Genomic DNA, 19,493 nt, shown 5'->3' on the forward strand with positions numbered 1-19,493 from the left:
AGGAAGGAAGGAAGGAAGATGATTTAGGAAAGTCCTTTTTGCTGCTTTCTTTCCTTTTTTTTTTTTTTTTTAAGATTTATTTATTTATTTTAGAGCATGCAAGCATGCCAGGGGAGGTGCAGAGGGAAGAGAGAATCCTGAAGCAGACTCCTTGCTGAGTATGGAGCCCGACAAGGAGCTCAATCCCAGGACCCTGAGATCATTACCTGAGCCGAAACCAAGAGTCAGCAGTTTAACTGACTGAGCCACCCAGATGCCCCCCTCCTTTCTGTCTTTCTGTCTTATAACTCAAGGTCACTGTCTCTGGCTGCTGAATGTGTGAGAGACAGACCCCTATGGTGAGAGAGAACAGCCCAGAAAGGAGCATGGAGATGGTGTGTAGTACACCCAGGCTGCTCGGAAGCCATGGAGAAGGAGGTTGAATTGAGTGAGTGGTTGGCATAGCAGGTGCACCGAACAGTAAAATCAGATAACTGAGCACCTTATTCTTAAATTGAAGAGCTGGCTGCAAAGTAAATGCCAAAAGTCCTTCCACCCGCCCTGTGCTTCTAGGAAGGAACAGATGACAGGTGAGTTCAGTGGTGGCTGGACCCGAATCTGTGAGGTATGTACAGCTAGGCTGCATTGGCTTTATTGTCACCAAAGCCAGCACGGCCAGCATACCTTGAGGACAAGGATATAAATCCTCCAACGTAGATGCGCTGATTATAGGTCCACTTTCAGGGAAATGCGGTGATCTTGAGAGGCCTTGCCTGCCATCCTATAGTACGTGAATTTCTAGAGCATTCACGGTGCTGTCCCACATTCTCCCAGCTCCTCGGGGGAGGAAGCGCAGGCTCCTTTGCAAACAGCCATCTGTGGATATCAGGTGCTGCGGGTTAAGGAGCTGCAGCTTTGGCCGGCAGTAACGGGCCCATCTTGATCTGTAGAATTTGTATAATCTCTCTCTGTGCTCACAGGACTTTCTGGACATGCGTGTATCTTTGTGAGGGTTTGATAATAAATTCCAGGCACTCCCCCATCTCTGTGTGGGGTCTCCTGGGAAGACAGTTGTGTGACAGTGTGAAAATGAGGACTGGGTTGGGAATGAGAACTGGGGCAGAAGGGGCCTCTGTGTGTGAGCCTGGCCCTTGGGGTCTGCAAGATCACCCAGACTGCAGCATTTAATACCTTGCATTTATGCAACATTTTAAAAGTTACCTCGTTTCCTAAAAGAAAATAGCTTCATTTTTAAAAAAGCTAATAATATGTGGTCAGGTAGGAAATTTAAGCAGAATAAAAATGAGAAGTGGAAATCCTACACAGAGTCAACTACTATCAACATTTTATATAAAGTTTTTTTACATATCACTTTCTGCAAATTTTATAGAATTTATGTAAATGGAATAATACTGTAGATGCTATTTCTAACCTGCTTTTTTGATATTGTGGACATCATCTTATGTTTTCAGGGATCCCTTGAAGCAGAAATGTGTTAGGTATTGTTTCAATTTTACGGATGTCAAGATATGATATGGAGAAGTGTTATCTAAGGTCACCCAGCTAATAAGAAAGCTAAGAGTTCATATTCCTTACTTTGAGCGCAGTGCTAATTATCTCAGATAAATTTAAAGAACTCTTATTTAATGTGACAAAGAAAAATTTTTATCTCTGTACAGTGGAATTTCCCCTCGTCTAGAATTTTGGGCTATGACATGAGTTCATCAGTATTTGCAAGCATTGTGATTTGGCTGCCTTCTTGCTTTACTGGATGTTAGAGCCAAGACTTGGTATGGAGTGGGGGGGTCCCCTGGGGTAGGATTTCTCCCCCATGCTCCACTGACCACATTGATGGGCTTCTCTCCAGTGGTACTTTTACTTGGATTTGTTTTTTATTTTTTTTTAATTAATTAATTAATTTTAAAGATTTTATTTATTTATTTGACAGAGAGACAGCCAGCGAGAGAGGGAACACAAGCAGGGGGAGTGGGAGAGGAAGAAGCAGACTCCCAGCGGAGGAGCCCGATGTGGGGCTCGATCCCAGAACGCCAGGATCACACCCTGAGCCGAAGGCAGATGCTTAACGACTGAGCCACCCGGGCACCCCAATTTTTATTTAGTTTTTGAGAGAGAGAGTGCGCTGGGGGAGGGGCAGAGGGAGAAGGAGAGAAAGAATCTTAAGCAGGTTCCACGCCCAGTGCAGAGCCTGATGTGGGGCTTGATCTCATGACCCTGAGATCATGACCTTAGCTGAAATCAAAAGTCAGATGCTTAACCAACTGAGCCAGCCAGACGCTGCTTGGGTTTGTTTTTTAAAGGTAATAATAGCTAATATTTATTCAGCACTTACAATACGCTCCGCACAGATCTCAGTTTAACTGCTTTTTTGAGCTGTAATTCATATACCGTACAATTCACCCTGTTAGAGCATCCCAGTCAGTGGTTTTGCAGTCCACAGAGTTGTGCGAACATCACCACACTTGGTTTAGAACATTTTCTTCATGGAACCCCATCCTCATGAGCAGTCACTCCCCACTTTTCCCTTTATCCCCTGCTCTGCATAATCACTGAGCTATTTTCTCTCTTTATGAGTTTTGCCTATTCTGGAAATTTCATGTAAAGGGAATCGGGGGGTATGTAGTCTTTTGTATCTATAATGTTTTCGAGGTCCGTCCATGCTATAGCTTGTGTCAATGTTTCGTTGCTCCGTGTGGCGGAGCGATCTTCCATTGTGTGGCTCTGTCACATTGTGTTGGTCTGTTTATCAGCTGATGGACATTTGGGTTGTTGCCAGCTCTGCTGCTCTGAACAGGTGTGTCCAGGTTTTTGAGCAGATGTACATTTTCGGTTCTCTGGGGTCTACACCTAGGAGTGGACTTGCAGGGTCGTATGGTAAGTCCATGTTGAACCTTTTGAGAAATAGCCGGACTGTTTTCCAGACTGGCTGCACCATTTTACATTCCCACCTGCCGTGTACTAAGGTTTCTGTTTCTCCACGTCCTCGCCAGCACTTGGTGTTACTGACTTTTTGATACTGGATTCTTAAACACTCGTTTGATGGTGATTCACAGTGTTGCTTAAACCAGGAAGGGAGTATCTGTTCTGGTCTGTGAGTTAATTGTCTTACTTCTGTGCAGAGGCAACCCCTTCTGCTTTGAGGACCCGTCCCCGAGGTTGGCTGTGAAGTGGAGTGCATGCTGGGACCCACTCGGGACCTGGAAGGGTTCATCCTCTTCCACATCTGGCGGCCCCCGTGGGCTTCACAGGGTTTTCTTGGTGAAGCCATGTGTTCATTCACCGTTCCTGCCTCTTTCTCTTCTCTCTCCCTCCCCCGCCAGGGACCTGGAAGCCAGAGCACAGAACGAGTTCTTCCGGGCGTTCTTCAGGCTGCCGAGGCAGGAGAGGCTGCACGACGTGGTGGACTGCTCGCTCTGGACGCCGTTCAGCCGCTGTCACACCGTGGGGCGGATGTTTGCTTCTGACCGTTACATCTGCTTTGCCAGCAAGGAGGACGGCTGCTGCAATGTCATCCTCCCACTCAGAGAGGTAGCCGCAGCCCTGGCCGGCGCTTCCTGAGCCCGCCTTTTGTCCTTGAGCCCCTGGCCGTGAGACCGGCTGGGGAAGGGCTGCTTACCCAGCGGGGTTTTGCCAGCTACAGATGGGCCTGTGGAGGGAAGCACTGCCTGCGTTTGACCAGTCCCCATGTGGCTGTTGCTTTTTCTATCATTGCACCAACAGCCTGAAATTTGCCTGGAAGTGATCGGTGAGAAGCAAGCACTCTCACCTCTGCATTATTGGTAAAGCTGTTATGAAAAAGCCCTACCTAGCAGTTAAAGCTTTTCCGGCAGCTCTTAGGAAGGGTTCCACCCCTTGCACTCACGAAAAGGGGAAAGAAAAAAAGGCAACCGACAAAAAGCATCACCTTTTAAAAATGTCAGATTGCTTGGCTTTTGTACCCTGCTGGGACTTGAGTGAAACATTTAAAAAATGTTTCCTTTAACGTGGACCAGCTTCGTTCCCACTGTAAAATTCCGCAGTCTGTCCCCGGAAATGCAGGGCAACCTGAGGCTACTTCCAGATCTGACAAGCGCAGTCCTTTGGTTTCAGGGCATGTCTGTAGGTGGTGACTGTACCCACCACTCTGTTTCCCATCAGGACCTCCAAATTCTGAGTGCTGTTCTTTGGGAAAATTCAAACTTTTTCATGCGTGTGATCTCCCTCTGTGTCATTTTCTAGATGTTTTCATTGTGCAGATATTCTGACTTAGGGGTGGAGCAAGAAGTCCAAGAGTTGTCTTACATTCTCGTCTTGTTGTAACATACACATCACATTTACCACTTTACCCACTTCCAAGTGTTAGGTTCAGTGGCATTAAGTACATTCATGGTCTCATCCCACCGTCACCAGAACGTCTTCATCCTCCCCAACAGAAACTCTGTCCCCATTAAGCACTCACTCCTCATCCTCCCTCTCCAGTCCCGGGCAACCACCCGTCTACCTTCTGCCTCTGAACCGCACTACTTAAGGTCCCTCCTCTAAGTGGTATCATACAGTGTCTGCCCATCTGTGGCTGGCTTATTTCACTGAGCACCATGTCCTCCAGGTTCATCCATTTGTAGCACGTGTCAGAACTTCTGTCCTTTTTAAGGCCGAATAATATTCAGTTGTGTGGCTAGATCACATTTCGTTTCTCCGTTCACCTGTTGATGGGTACTGGAGTTACTTTCACCTTTCGGCTGTTGTGAACGGGCTGCCTTGGATACTTTCAAACTTCTGTATCCGCTCCCTAGGGCGGTTGTTTGGTTTTACCTTCTATTCGGTGATGTTTTCTAAATAGGTGATTGAAATGCCTGCCCTCCTTTGTCTCTCGCTGTACCTTCTGTGTGTAACTTTTTGCAATAGGTGGTGAGCATTGAGAAGATGGAGGACACAAGTCTGCTCCCCAATCCCATCATCATCAGCATCAGGAGCAAGATGGCCTTCCAGTTCATCGAGCTGAAGGACAGAGATAACTTGGTGGAGAGCCTGCTCGTGAGGCTGAAGCAGGTGCACGCCAACCACCCCGTGCGTTATGACACCTCACGAGACGAAGACCTGGTATGAGGCTTAGAAACGGCGGGATCCTATAAAGTGAAGATCTCTTTTCTCACCACCTCTAGGGCAGCGGTCTCTAAAGGGGGTGCACATAACCACGATCCACTTGGGAACGAGAGAACTGTGTTCGAGATGATTGGGCCTGTGTATCAGACAGTGTGTCACTTCTGATACTCTAGGGGTCCTGAGAGGTGCGACACAGCTTAGAGGGGCTCACAGGGCACCCTGCTCACAGGTCAGAGGAGTTCATGGGGCACCCCTTACCAGAGGTTAGGGGAACTGATGGGCACCCCTCCCTATGTTAGAGAGGTTGGTGGGGTACACACACACGTCAGCAGGATTGACAGGGCAACCCCTCCCAGGCTGGAGGGTTTGATGGGGGTATCGACCTGCAGGTTAGTGGACACCCTCCTCACAAGTTGGAGGGGTCAGTGTCCCCCACCCCTGAGGTTGAAGGGATGTTATTTGGGGCAGATGGAACTTGTTAAAAGAGAAGTTACATTGTCCTTAACACTGGACGGCTGGAAAAAAGACCTGCTGGATCCGCTGGGACCTCCTCTCCTGCTGTTTCACACCCATCCCTCTCTTTCTTCACCTCTTTTTACCCGTGCAGTGACAGGGAGGAAAGGAGATAGTCTCTCAGTACCCGAGAGCTGTTTTCTAGGATGGTCGTCCTCAGTTCTGGAAGCATACAAGGAATGGGGCTTGTCTGCCCCTTTTGGACCCATGCTCTGTATGCTGTGAGAGGCCTTCAGGAAAGCACAATGTGGACCATCTTCTTTCCTGAGGATCAGATCTGTTGGGGCTAATGTTAGTCTGTTTCCCTTGAGTCCTAGATAGGCATGTTTAAATATGTTACCTTCGGGGAGCCTGGGTGGTTCAGTCGGTTATGCGCTGGACTCGATCTCAGCTCAAGTCACAATCCCGGGGTCCTGAGATCAAGCCCCTTGTCAGGCTCCATGTTCAGTGGGGAGTCTGCTTGAGGATTCTCTCTCTCCTTCTCCCCCTGCTTGCTTATGCTTACTCTTTCTCTCTCTCTCTCAAATAAATAAATTAAAGAAAATGTTACCTTCGCGCCTCCAAAGGCAACACAAAGACTTCCATAAGTAACGACTTTCTTCTAGCTCCTTCCTTTTTTTTTTTTCTTTCCAGCAGACTTCACCTGTGTTTCATTCAACAAGCATGTGCAGTGACCACAAGTTTGGGGATCTTGAAAAGGTGTCCTCTCAAAATAGCGAAGAAAGTGAAAAAGAGAAGAGCCCGAGGCTCCACCCCGAGGCCCTGATCTCTGTCTTCCAGCAGGCAGGCAGCCAGAGCCCCGACTCTCGAATGGTGGGTGGCCTGGCTCTGCCCCCCCCCCGCCCCGGGCCCCAGCAGAGCCAGCATGGGTGGGGGTTCCCAGCTGTCCGACGCACCTGCTAGCGCCAGCCCCGAGGGCCTCGGGAGAGCGGGTGTGGTGCAGGTTGCTGGCTGCCCCAGGAGCTGGCGCCTCTCCCTCTCCCTCCTGGGCAGTAGTGGAAGGGCTCGGCTGATGCCATTGCCTGAGCACGTCCCGTACATGGAGGATGTGGTCAGATGACCGAGGCCGGTGGCTTTCCCTACCTGCCCCTTAAGTGGCTCTTTGACATAGCTCTTGGCCATGTGACCTGGAGAGCCATCAGTGCTGTCCTTTGTGGGTTCTTGCAGGTGCAGAACAAGGTTTCTCTTCTTACCCAGGGCGTCTGTATGAGCTCCTTTTACAGTACTGCTTGGTTCTCTCCCGGAACAAAAGGTCTCCTGTGCTGTAGTTTTCCTGGACGAAAGATATTTCTGTTACATCTACTTATCCTTCTCCTCTTTGTAGGGAGAATCCAAGGGAAATGTCATGCACAGTAGGGTAAAGAGGCTAGAAATTGTACTCTGAAAAGACCCTGCGGCTGGAGGGAGGCTGCATTGGGACCACATGTGCTGCGGGTGTCTGTGGACATTACTACCCCAAGCTGTGCCTTGTTGCCTTGTTGGCTACTATATAATTGTTAGCTTTATTCATTCAAAACAGAATCTTCTGATATGCTTTACACAGAGCAGCTCATTGAACTCCTGACTAAACCTGTAAGAATAGTGAATATATGGGGAAGCCCCTCCCATTACTGGAGAATGCAGATAATGAAAAGCATATTAAACATGCTGCTTCAAGGGTACTAAGAACTCCTGTCATCTAGGGACGATTTTAAAGGATTTTTAGTTGCCTAGAGAAATGGTATCTGTCTTGTGTCTGATAATGAGAACAGTGTGATTTTTTTTCAGGTTTAATTTTTCCTCTGGCTGTCCTGGAGCTCAGGGCAAATTATGATCGCCTGCCCTTGCCCTTGTTCGCCCTCTGAGCTGAGCCGTGTTTCAACAGCTGGCTTGGTGTCGACATCCTGAAATGCTTCCCCTAACGTCCCCCACCCCCACCCCACCCTCCCAGTGCTTTGGACTTGACTATTTGGACAAACCTACTCTTAAGATCAACTTTGCCAAGGAAATAGCATTTTATTTGTGTAAAACACTCCTGCTGGGCTCTGAACTCCAGAAGGGCTGGTACTCTGTGTTATTCATCTTTACATCCTCTGTGCCTGCAAGTGTTTCAGGAATATTTGCTGAACCAGTTGCCTATCACCGTTGGTCCCTCTGTTAACTGAGGCAGCCTCCCTCTGCTGTGGGTTGTGGTGGAAGGCGTGGAGGGGCTTCTTTGTCCATTAACAGTGTTTCCATCTCCAGTCCAGGGAACAGATAAAAATAAGCCTGTGGAATGACCACTTTGTGGAATATGGCAGAACCGTGTGTATGTTTCGCACAGAGAAGATCCGGAAGCTTGTAGCCATGGGGATCCCTGAATCTTTACGTGGCAAACTCTGGCTGCTTTTCTCAGGTAAGTGTTGCTGGTATTTCAACTGTTCTTTCTGGAGCAGACACAGGAACAGAGGCCCAGATCTGACCAGCGTGTATGTCCTCCACCTCTGGATTCTTCCTGCGATGTTCCCAGACAAGAACTTCAGCACCCTTACTGTGTTAGCTGTGGGACCTTGGTCCAGTTGCCTGAGACTGGGCTGCGGTGTCTTCCTTGGCCAATGTGAGGTCTGGCTGAAGGGATCTCCTCTCCTTTAAAAATAACTTTGAGTCCATACGTCGTCATGAGGACTCTGTAAAGGACCTCCTAGAAGTGAAGTGTCTTTCTAGGACATACATTCTGAACTCAACTAAACAAACAAACTGCTCTTCTCTGTGTGTTGTTCACTCGCAGTGGTGTTGAAATAAATCCCCCGGCACGCTTTCTGTTGGTCCCTCCTCTGTGGAAGACGCACGGCACCCCCAGGAGGTACCATTGCAGAGATTCTGCCCCACTTCCTCCTCCTAATCCACTTGAGCCATTCAGTAACCTTGTCTGGCCTCAGGCCGCAGGACTCTCCCTCTGCTGCTGTTTGGTGATGTCTGGGAATCTCTCATCAGGACACTCACCCGTCGGTGGGCAGAGACAAGGACTGACTTCTCTAGAGCCATGTTGAGCAATGTCTCTGCACCGAGGGCGGCCGTTTCGTCTGGCTCAGTAGAAGTGGTGGGGCCTTGTGGGCAGGAAGGGAAGGCCCCTGTCGTCCAGTGGTGTGACTTTGCTGCTCCTATCAGGGTGCTGCGGGAGGCCTGCAGAGGAGGTCTGCTCTTCTCAGTGGCCCTGCTGTGCTCAGGTCAGCCGAGCCTCCTGGAGGCCAGGCCTGGGTACCTGTCTTCTCCTTGCACCCTTCTTATGTTCCTCCCTCATGTGGCTTCATGCCAGACTTTCACCCCAGTCATCTCTCTTCCCTCTTCTCAGTCTCTCCCCCAAATAGCCAAGCCCATCCCCTCTCTGGCCCAGGATGCCCAGATGCACGTGTCCTGCTTCCCGCCATACTTGCTGGCATGTGCTTAGCTGGGATTCATTGATGGGTTCTTACTGCTCACCTCGTTTCACATGCGGAGTCCCTTTTGGCTGGTTTCTTCAGCAAGACAGGCCTTTTTGAAATTAAAAATGTCTTCTGTATTTTTGTATTTAATGAAAACAATCTCTACTCAGAGCTGAAAGGAAAATAGGAACGAGCAAAGAAAGTCACATGACTCACCTTAACCACCTAACAGGCGACACCTGTTAATGCCACTGGTTTATAGTCTGCCTCTAATGAACATACACATCGTATTAAAAAAAAAAAAAAAAAAAAGCTAGCTCCTAAAGGGCTGTCTTGCCTTTCAAGTGATGTGTTGACAGAAAGATTGCTGTGGGGTTTAGGGTGTTGCGGGTTGAGTGGCAGCTGTTAGTATTAAGCATTGAGTACAGGGGAGTGTCGTAGTGATTGTTTATGGGATGTGATGGGGAATCAGAGTCAGCAGAAGGTTGAGTTTATGAGCGCAGCATACTAAACCCAATCAGAATTTAAAAGCCTAGACTGGTGATTAAAGGCAGAACTGGGCCCTTTCTGCTTGCCCTGATCTCCCGGGACCTTGCTGCATGGGGCTGGAGGCGGGAGCACAGGTGCCCTGGTGCTGGCTGGTGCTCTGTCGACGCCTCACCCCTGAGGTCCCTGCCTGTTAGAGGCTTGGCGGGAGGGGCTCGGGGGTGGGTGGGCTCTGCTTGGTTGCTCAGCCTCAGAGTTTCTTGTTGGCTCCTTGATAATTGTTTTGATTACTAAACATAAGTGCACCTTCTCATGTGTTTTGCACATACATACTCAGTAATTTCGTGTTAATATATGAAAATTGTGTGTACATCTCTGTGTAGATACATGTATCCGCTCTTCCTATTACTAGAGAATACAACTTACTAAAAGCATATTAATACAATTGTTTCTAGTATGAGCTGTTTCCCCCCTCTCTATAAGGTTATTCTTAGAAAAGACATGTTGTTTCATTTTTTCTTTTTTGTTTTTGGCAGAAATGAAGTCCTTTTGGTTGTGTGTGGTCTCAAAATATTTTCTGTCCCTCAAGTAACGAGACCCCATTGAGTCTTCCGGCAGGACAATCCCCCTCCCCATGTTGACTCTGTCCTGGTAATCCACCCCCTTGAAAAATTACTTTTAAATCGTCAGATGCTGTAACCGATCTCGCCTCGCATCCGGGTTACTATGGCAATCTGGTGGAGGAGTCCATGGGAAAATGTTGCCTGGTGACCGAGGAGATAGAACGGGACCTGCATCGTTCCTTACCGGAGCACCCTGCCTTCCAAAATGAAACAGGAATTGCTGCTTTGAGGAGAGTCCTGACGGCCTATGCTCACCGGAACCCCAAAATTGGGTACTGCCAGGTGAGGTGTGCAGTGGGGGAACAGAAATCTTTGAGTCCGTGTCTTGTGTTGATCACCCAGCTTTTGGGTTCTGTTGTTCTCGGCTGTCTGGTACCAAGGACTGTCCTGTGAAGTCTCTGTGCTTTGTCTCTTCTCTTAAAGAATGTATCGAATAAGGGCAAAGGAATCATCTTTGTATAGTCAAACAGGCTGATTACTTGAGATTAGAAACTCTTCTTGGTGCCCATGCTCGGTTCAGTGCACATGATGAGTCACTGTCCATGGCAGGACAGATCGTCTTCACCACCCCTCCAGGCCTCCGCTGTAGGACAGCACTGATAACGCTTCTGTGGAGCTTTATCTTTCTAGATCTCTACAGAAGTTACAGGGATTATTTTTAAAATATCAGTGCTATTTGGGGAGGAAAAAGATGTTTGGGGCCGATCCCTTTCCTTCAGGAAACACAAGTGGAGGTAAGACGCCCTCTGAGCAGTTGTTGAGTTTACTCCGAAAGTTTACTCAGGGATGTGGTAAACAAGCACAGAATAAAACCCAGTAAAATAAAACACCCCTGCCCCGCCCCAGCACAAGACTGGGGTAGAGAATTTTCTGATACTTGAATATAGAAGAGTTTAAACTTTGTTTTCCTGTGAAAGACAAAATCAACGCGTGAATGTTTTGTGTGTGTGTGCGCACGCGTGCATGTGTGTGTGTTAGAACATACACAGGGGCGCCTGGGTGGCTCAATTGGTTAAGCATCTGCCTTTGGCCCGGGTCACGATCTCAGGGTCCTGGGATCAAGCCCAACATTGGGCTCTCTGCTCAGTGGGGAGTCTGCTTCTCCCTCTGTGCCCACCCTTCCTCCCACCCTCCCTCCCTTTATTTATTTTATAAATAAATAAAATCTTTAAGAAAAACAAAAAGATACATGCAGAGTAGCTGGGTTTGACCTGAGCCTGAGGCGTGCACCACAGCTGACCCCAGCATTCCTAGATGGGGACAGTGACAGAACGGTGGCTGGTTGCTCAGCCTGGGGTGTCTTGTGGGGACCATGTTGATCCACATGGTCATTCCACTTCATAAGTGTTAGCGTGGTTGGGCTAGACTGGGTGTCTCATCTACAGCCTTGACGTCTGTGGACCCTTGGGGCTTGTGTGTGTGTGTGTTTAAATTTTATTTTATTATGTTAGTTACCATACATTGTATCATTAGTTTTTGATGTGTGTTCCATGAGGACTTGTGTGGTTTTTACTGTCTGTGTGGCGCGACATGGCCCGCTCACTGACCATGCCCTCCTCTGTGAACCCTGAGCAGTCCATGAACATCCTGACCTCCGTTTTGCTGCTGTACGCCAAGGAGGAGGAGGCCTTCTGGTTGCTCGTTGCTGTGTGTGAGCGGATGCTCCCCGACTACTTCAACCACCGAGTCATTGGTAAACTGCCTCCTTCCTCCCCCTCTTCCTCTTCTGTGCTTGGGGAGCAGGGACAGAGCCTGGGCAAAGACATTTGTCATCAGTCCTTGTTCAGAAATCCCCTGTGCCACTCAGCTGGTCTCTGTACAAACACTGTTTGGCTCTCAAATGTGCAAAACCAACTGGTGTAATCTTTGCACCGTTCTGGCAAAAGGGTGGAGTGAGGTTACCTGAAAAGAATGTTTAGGTTTGAGAAACAAGTTGAAAATTGAAAACCAGAGAGGTTTTCGCTGATACTGTGGCCTGGGAAGGGAGGGTGGTTTTGCCCTCCGTACCCAAGGAGCTCATGCAGACAGACGTGCCCCTTTCCCTTGTGGAGAGGAGGTGCGTAGAGCAGGGCTGGCGACTCTCGAGGCTGGACCTGAAGGACAGACTTGGGAAATGCCCCCGCCGCCCTGGACTTGCATACACTGGTAAGTGAGAAGGCCCATTGTTGCTGCCCCCGCTCTGGGCAGAACTATGACCCCACAGCACTCAGGCACTCACCTGGCGCCTGCCTTTCCTGTGGCGGTTGGAATTTGCAGAATCCCTGTGGTCTAGCACCTCCTAGTGGTCAAAATGACAGAAACATGGCTTTGGCTTGTTGCTACTCTCAGATACCCTTTTTGGAGATGGCCTAAAATTCTGTTTCCAACAGAAACAAAAGAACCAATTTGAGACAGAATTTGGCAAAGGACTGGAGGTGGGGCAGGGCAGGAAGAAAACGCTCCTGAAGACTGGTGTCCAAAGAGCTGAGGGAATGTGAGGACCACTGGGAGTAAGGAGGGGTTGGGCCGGGAAGGATGTGGCCACTTGGTGCCTTTTGGTGGCCTTTCAGTATGCTCTAGACTGTCTTCCCTGGCTCCTTCCAGGTGCCTGAGTGATGGGCTTCCTTCCCTTTCCACTTTATGCTGGGGGAGGCAGTTCAACCTTGTACACGGTAGCACGGAATCATCGGAGCCTCAGGTCACTGGGAGGCAAGCTGCCAAAGCCGCCGTGACGGTGTTGCTGCGGGACGGGGCCTGCTCAGCAGAGGCTCCGTGGTAATGTGTGCACCCGTGTGAGCACCGCCCCGGCACAGGCTGGAGCATTTCCATAGCCCACAGAGTTCCCTTCTGCCCCTTCCCTGCCACAGGGAACACTCGGTCCTGATGTCTGTCACCACGGCTTAGTTTGGCCCAAGTTCTTGCACTTGGTCTAAATGTAATTCTGGAGAACGCACTCTTCCGTGTCTGTTTTCCTGCGTACGACGTGAGGTTGCTGGAGCGTTAGCACTCTGCCCCTTCTTCTGGCTGAGTCGCACTTCACTCAGACCGTGATTTGCTGATCCCATCACCTCTTAGAGGTCTGCGTTGTTTCCAGTCTTTTATTGTAAGTGAAGTTGAAATCCACATTCATGTGTAGGTCTCTCTGAATCAAGATTGCCCATTTTCTTGACTATTTACCTAGGAGTAGAATTGCTAGGTCATAGGTTAGATGGATTTTTAACTTTATAAGAAACTGCCGGTTTTTCAAAGTGAATATTACCGCAGTCACAGATCCCCTACCAGCAACGTATGAGTTCTGGTTGCCCCACGTCCCTGTTAGCCTTCAGAATTGTCTTTTTAAGTTTTTCCATTCTAGTGGGGAAGAAGGGAACTATCATGCAGGTTTTACTTTGCCTTTCTTTGATGAATGATGTTGAACATATTTTTCTGTGCTTACCGGCCATTTGTTTATGGTCTCTTTTGAAGTGGCTGCTCACATCTTTTGCCTATTTAAAGAAAAAAGGGGTTATTGACCACTAAGTTGTAAGAGTTGTTATTTTGAATACAGGACCCTTGTCAGGCTTATGTATTATAAATATTTTCTCTGTGTGAAGTTTGCATTATTATTTTTATTAATGTTTTACGGAGAATACCAGTCTTTTATTTTCATGAAGTCCAATGTATAATTTTTTTCTGTGGCTAATGCTTTTTGTGTCCTAAGAAATGTTGCCTTTTTCCTGTGTTTTTCTTTAGAAGCTTTATAGTATTAGCTTTTATATCTAGGTCTATGACACATTTCAAATGTATTTTCTTGTCTGATGTGAAGTAGGACTTGAGGTCCCGTCTGCCCCCACACAGGTATGCACCTGATTGAGCATTGTTTTTTGAAAATACTATCCTTTCTCCACTGAATTACTCTAGTCAGTGTCAAAAATCAGTTAAGTATGAGTCCTTCTCTGGACTCAAATTCTGTTTCATTGTTCTGCTCATGTCAGAGTAGTTTCAATTTCAGGTTAACTTTAGAAAGTGTGAATCCTTCCCCAGCCAAGTCTCTGCGGCCTGCCTTTTCCAGGGGCCCAGGTGGACCAGTCGGTCTTCGAGGAGCTCATCAAGGAGCACCTCCCCGAGTTGGCGGAGCACATGAATGACCTCTCAGCCCTTGCGTCCATCTCTCTCTCCTGGTTCCTGACTCTGTTCCTCAGCATTATGCCTCTGGAGAGTGCGGTGAGCGTTGTGGATTGCTTCTTCTACGATGGGATCAAAGCCATTTTCCAGCTGGGGCTGGCCGTGCTGGAAGCCAATGCCCAGGGCCTATGCAGCAGCAAGGACGATGGCCAGGCCCTCATGGTCCTCAGCAGGTGGGCTCATGGCGGTGGGTGGGGTGGGGTAGCATCGAGGGCTCTGCAAAATAGACCAGGTGGAGGCAGCAGTGGGTGCCCAGCAGGGTTGTCACTGTGGAATTTTTCCTTCCACTCTGCCACTTGTCACACCGTGGCCTCTCCCCAGTCAGGTGGCACTGTTGCCTCTGTGTGGTGAAGAGCGCCATCTTCCCTGCTCCTCTCTGGCAAGTGAGAGAGGGTACAGGAGAGCAGGTTATCCGTGCTTTTCTCTGAAGAGATACACACTCATAGTGGCCTTGAATGGGGCAGGCAGGCACTGGGAAATGGTGGTCTCAGGCAGCCAGCTGGAGGTTTCAGACATTTGATGTGTAGGGGCTGGTGTGTTGCCGGGCAAGAAAAGTCCCACGAGGCCGAGGACTGGAACCTGGTTCTCTTGGAGCTGAGGGCAAGTTGAAAGACCGATGAAAGTTTCCCTTTCAGAATACTGTGGAAGCTTACAGTGGCACGCATGCACAGAACTTCGTATTGACTTCACCAGAGAGTCCCAGGTCCCTGCAAACCCACCCATGGAGCCCAGATGGACAAGTCTGGCTTTCAGCACATCTCCTTTTCTCTAAGGGAGCACAGTAGTTGCTCTGGTGCCCTCCCCCCAGTGCTTGGAGACGAATGAGCTGTGTCTGAAAGCGCTCTGACATGTCCCACGGCCCCTGGGAAGGTAGCAGGTGTGGTGCGTTGCAGGTGAGGGGAAACCAGTACTTCAGTGGTGGGTTCTGTGCTCAGGTTTCTAGATCACATTAAGAATGAGGACAGCCCCGGACCCCCAGTTGGCAGCCACCATGCCTTTTTCTCCGATGACCAGGAGCCCTACCCTGGGACTGACATTGCCGACCTGATCCGGGACTCCTATGAGGTAAGTGGGTCCGGCCCCATGTGCCCCCCCCCCCCCATCCTCTGGGAAGCTTGTTCAGAGACGGATTTTGAGGGAGGTTCCCTGCTGCTACTTCTGTCCTCTGTATGAAAAAAGGGATTGTGTGCATGAGTGACTCCTCGTTTCTCTGCAGAAATTTGGAGACCAGTCTGTGGAGCAGATTGAGCACCTGCGCTGTAAGCACCGGATCCGGGTTCTCCAGGGCCACGAAGACACCACAAAGCAGAACGTGGTGAGTCACGGGTTGTCAGAATGGCAGTCGGGCGCTGACCTGGGTTCCGTTCCGTTTGTCTCAGAAGAATGGCAGCTTTTGGGGCACCTGGGTGGCATGTGACTCTCGAACCTTGGGGTCCCAAGTTCAAGCCCTGTGCTGGGTGTAAAGATTATTAAATATAAATAAACCTAAAAAAAAAAAAAAAAGATTGCCACTCCGCTCCCCCGGCATTGAATTAGGGTGACCTGGTGTAGAAACGGGTTTTAGAGCCAGATGGATTGTGAGAAATCCATGAGCCTCAGTTTCCCCCGTTGTAAAATGGGGTACTAATACCCAGCATCTGGGACTAAATGAGGTGTGATATAGAAGATGCCCGGCGCAGAGGCCTGCAGTGTGAGTCGTTCTTCAGGAGGGACTTCCTGCCTGAGCCACGTCTTTGCAAGAGTTCGATTTCTGTTAGAATTACGCATTTGTCCCGAGGCACTGCTGTGTGAATTGGAAAGGCTGAGGGTAAACACCTTGAGAAAGTTACCATAACGTGATCTTGGTGTCAGAAAGGAACAGACTGCTCTGGTAGACAGGACTCGCGCCTGGCGTCCCCCACGAGCAAGAAGAGCCCCATGTTCCCTCTGATCCTCCCAGGTGCAGGCAGAGAATTCACTCCACTGCTCTTGGTTCTTTCCTCAAGCTCCGAGTTGTGATCCCAGAAGTCTCCATTCTTCCTGAAGACCTGGAAGAACTCTACGACTTATTCAAGGTAGGAAACTCTGGGAAGATGAGGGAGTGACAGGCCCAAGCCTGTCAGCCTTGGGTGAGGGGGGGCGGGGCGGGGTGGGTGAGCACGTGGGCACTGGAGGGGTCTGCCACGTGCCTGTGTGGTGGTAGCAGAGGCCGGAGCTGCCCCACCTGCCAGCTCCGTCTTTGTCTCGTCTGCCTACGGCTCACATGAGAGCTGTGCTCTGCAGAGGGCCTTCCTTTGGTGCTGGTAACCCATTCCACACTGTTCTACATGGAGTTCCCGGGCCTTAGTAGATGGAACGGTGACCATTACTGACATTACCACCTCCTATACTTTGTGATGACTCATAATCCCACCCATAATACATGTAGACATATTTTTATATTTGACTGGTATTGGTGCTACTTTGTCTTCTATTTTCCCTTGATACTGTTATTAACACTTTTCCATGTTGCCACATAACTCATTTATTTTTTTAAAAGATTTTACTTATTTGAGAGAGAGAGAGATCACGAGTGGGGGTGGGGGGGCAGAGGGAGAAGCAGACTCCCTGCTGAGCAGAAAGCCCGATGCGGGGCTCAATACCAGAACCCTGGAATCATGACCTGAGCCAAAACCAAGAGTTGGACGTCTGACTGAGTCACCCAGGTGTCCCTACTTCTGATCTTTTCAATCAGAATTTCATTTTTTCAGGGAAAGGGTCACATAGAGCTATCCTTCCATTGTTTTATAAATACGTGATAGGTTAGTAATAAAGGTTCTTCTGTTCCTTAACTTCATTGCATCCTTCCCTAAGCCTGGGATGAATAGGCATGATCGCTTTGTGTTAAGAAGAAATAGCTCTGACCGACTTCATTTAACATTCTTTCCTATTCAAGATGAACAATGTGGTTGGTACTTAATGAAATCTATTTTTATTGTTAAAGCAATTTTTTAATGCTTGAATGCAATTTTTTCCTTTGAGTTTTACAGATATAACCAATATACAGCACTGTGTGAGTTTAAAGCATACAACAGGACTTACATATATTGTCAAGTGATTAGTACAGTAAGTTTAATTAGAATCCATCTCCTGTAGATATAAAAATTTTTTTTTTCCTTGTGATGAGGCCTTTAGGATCCACTCCCTTAGCAACTAAGATACACCATATAGCCGTCATGTCACCACGTCGTACAGCACATCCCTAGTGCCTATTCTAGTCTACGGCCATACCACCCTGAACGCACCAGATCTTGTCTGATCTTGGAAGCTAAGCAGGGTCGGGTCTGGTTAGTACTTGGATGGGAGACCTAGTGCCTATTCTAACCGGAAGTTAGAATAACTTCTGGCCACCTCCTCCAGTGCCTCCACTCCTCACCCCAGCCTTGAAGAACCACAAGTCTGATCTCTTTTTCTGAGTTTGGGTTTTTTTTTTTTTTTTTTTTAGATTCTACATGTAAGTGAGATCATATAGTATGTTTCCTTTCTTCTTTTTTTCAAGATTTTATTTACTTATTTGACAGAGATAGAGCCAGCCAGCAAGAGAGGGAACACAAGCAGGGGGAGTGGGAGAGGAAGAAGCAGGCTCATAGCGGAGGAGCCTGATGTGGGGCTCAATCCCATAACACCGGAATCATGCCCTGAGCCGAAGGCAGACGCTTAACGACTGCGCCACCCAGGCGCCCCTGTTTCCTTTCTTATGTCTGACTTCTTTCACTTAGCAATAGTGCCTTCATGGTCCATCTGTGTTGTCAAGCAGTCTTTCAAATTACATGAATTCGTATTTGTGATGTCTGTCTCCTATTCTCTCAAATTGAAAACAGCATCATTAATCTTACCTAAGTAAGATGTGAACAGTATGATACAGACTCGGTGTCCTAGAATACTTCAGGGAACACCAAAGACCTGAAACAGTTACTTATGCGTTCCATAAACCTGCCGTTACTAACGATCAGTTAAATCCATTCACTCTTGGTGAATTATCGGGCCTTAGAGAGCATTTGGTATCTTTAATAATATTTTACTTGCTTACATGTTCTGGTTAAGACTTTTATTTTCAAATTTTAATTAAAGATCACAAAATAAAGACTAAAATTATACCTACTCTTACCATTAAAAAAAAAAAAAACTTTTGGGGCGCCTGGGTGGCACAGCGGTTAAGCGTCTGCCTTCGGCTCAGGGCGTGATCCTGGCGATCTGGGATCGAGCCCCACATCAGGCTCTTCTGCTATGAGCCTGCTTCTTCCTCTCCCACTCCCCCTGCTTGTGTTCCCTCTCTCGCTGGCTGTCTCTATCTCTGTCGAATAAATAAATAAATAAAATCTTTAAAAAAAAAAAACTTTTAAGCAAAAAATGAAAGGGTCTCATCCTGTCTGTGGCTACAGTCTTACCCTTGTGCTGGTAATTACTGTTAACGAATTGGTGAATATCTTTCCTGATTTTTTTTTTCCTTTTATACTGTCTCTCCCAGACACACACTCCCCCCCCCCCCACATGACAGATTATGCTACATGAGAAAACAGCCATACAGTTTCGTTGTAGGGCTGAACCATAATTTACTTAACGATTCACCTATTGAGACACATTTGTTTCTAGTTTTTTGCTGCTTCATACACTGTGCTGGACTGAGCGTCTTTGTGCCTTTCCCTGGACACCAGTGCTGCAGTTTCTGTAGGATGGGGTCCTTAGGGATGCACAAACCAAACTGTAGCCGCTATTGCTAAAGTGTGTTTGATTTTTCAAATTTCATTCCACTGATGATGTCCGAGAGTGCTCATTTCCTACACTCCACATCCAGCTAGCTTTTATTATGGATTTTTTTGCAATTTTGCTAGTCTTGTAGAAAACTGTGTTTTATTTTAATTTAAATTTGTTTATCCATTAGCGAGGTTGACTACAGCTAATTGTGTGCTTCTGTGTATCAGCTGCTGATATGCAGGGCCTTTTTTTTTTTTTTTTTTAATATTGGCTTGTTTTTCTGTAGGATTCTGTGTCAGCTGGTTGCATCAGTCCTTGGCTTACTTACTATAATTGTGTTCTTGGCAGGATTCTGTGGGTCTTCAGCGCCACAGGATGCACAGCTAGACAGTGGACTTTCTTAGTGTGTCTTGGGTTTTTAGGAATGGAAATTCATTAGACCTTTGTTTCACCCTGAAAAGTTCTTGTGGTATTTTTCACAATTCTGCGAAGGCCATTTGAAGAACTTGGCTGCCAGGAAATATGACAGTAAAATTATAAATGGCATTTTGGTTTT

General features: G+C 48.0%; 1 protein-coding gene across 6 annotated transcripts in view; it reads left to right on the forward strand.

The window, feature by feature from the left end:
• The window catches only part of TBC1D8 (TBC1 domain family member 8), a 104,962-nt gene that overhangs the window by 71,088 nt on the left and 14,381 nt on the right, over positions 1-19,493 (forward strand). For 2 of the 6 annotated variants that reach the window (XM_044378752.3, XM_026488061.4), the window contains exons 6-15: positions 3,318-3,525; positions 4,882-5,076; positions 6,226-6,405; positions 7,816-7,966; positions 10,149-10,363; positions 11,657-11,774; positions 14,112-14,397; positions 15,160-15,289; positions 15,441-15,539; positions 16,210-16,278. In XM_044378752.3, coding sequence (XP_044234687.3) covers positions 3,318-3,525; positions 4,882-5,076; positions 6,226-6,405; positions 7,816-7,966; positions 10,149-10,363; positions 11,657-11,774; positions 14,112-14,397; positions 15,160-15,289; positions 15,441-15,539; positions 16,210-16,278 — 1,651 coding nt within the window. The remainder of the gene's footprint in view (positions 1-3,317; positions 3,526-4,881; positions 5,077-6,225; positions 6,406-7,815; positions 7,967-10,148; positions 10,364-11,656; positions 11,775-14,111; positions 14,398-15,159; positions 15,290-15,440; positions 15,540-16,209; positions 16,279-19,493) is intronic. The other 4 variants (XM_026488083.4, XM_026488070.4, XM_044378759.3 and 1 more) reach the window with 2 other exon arrangements.

Source organism: Ursus arctos, unplaced genomic scaffold, assembly GCF_023065955.2.
Source record: "Ursus arctos isolate Adak ecotype North America unplaced genomic scaffold, UrsArc2.0 scaffold_8, whole genome shotgun sequence".
NCBI lineage: Eukaryota > Metazoa > Chordata > Mammalia > Carnivora > Ursidae > Ursus > Ursus arctos.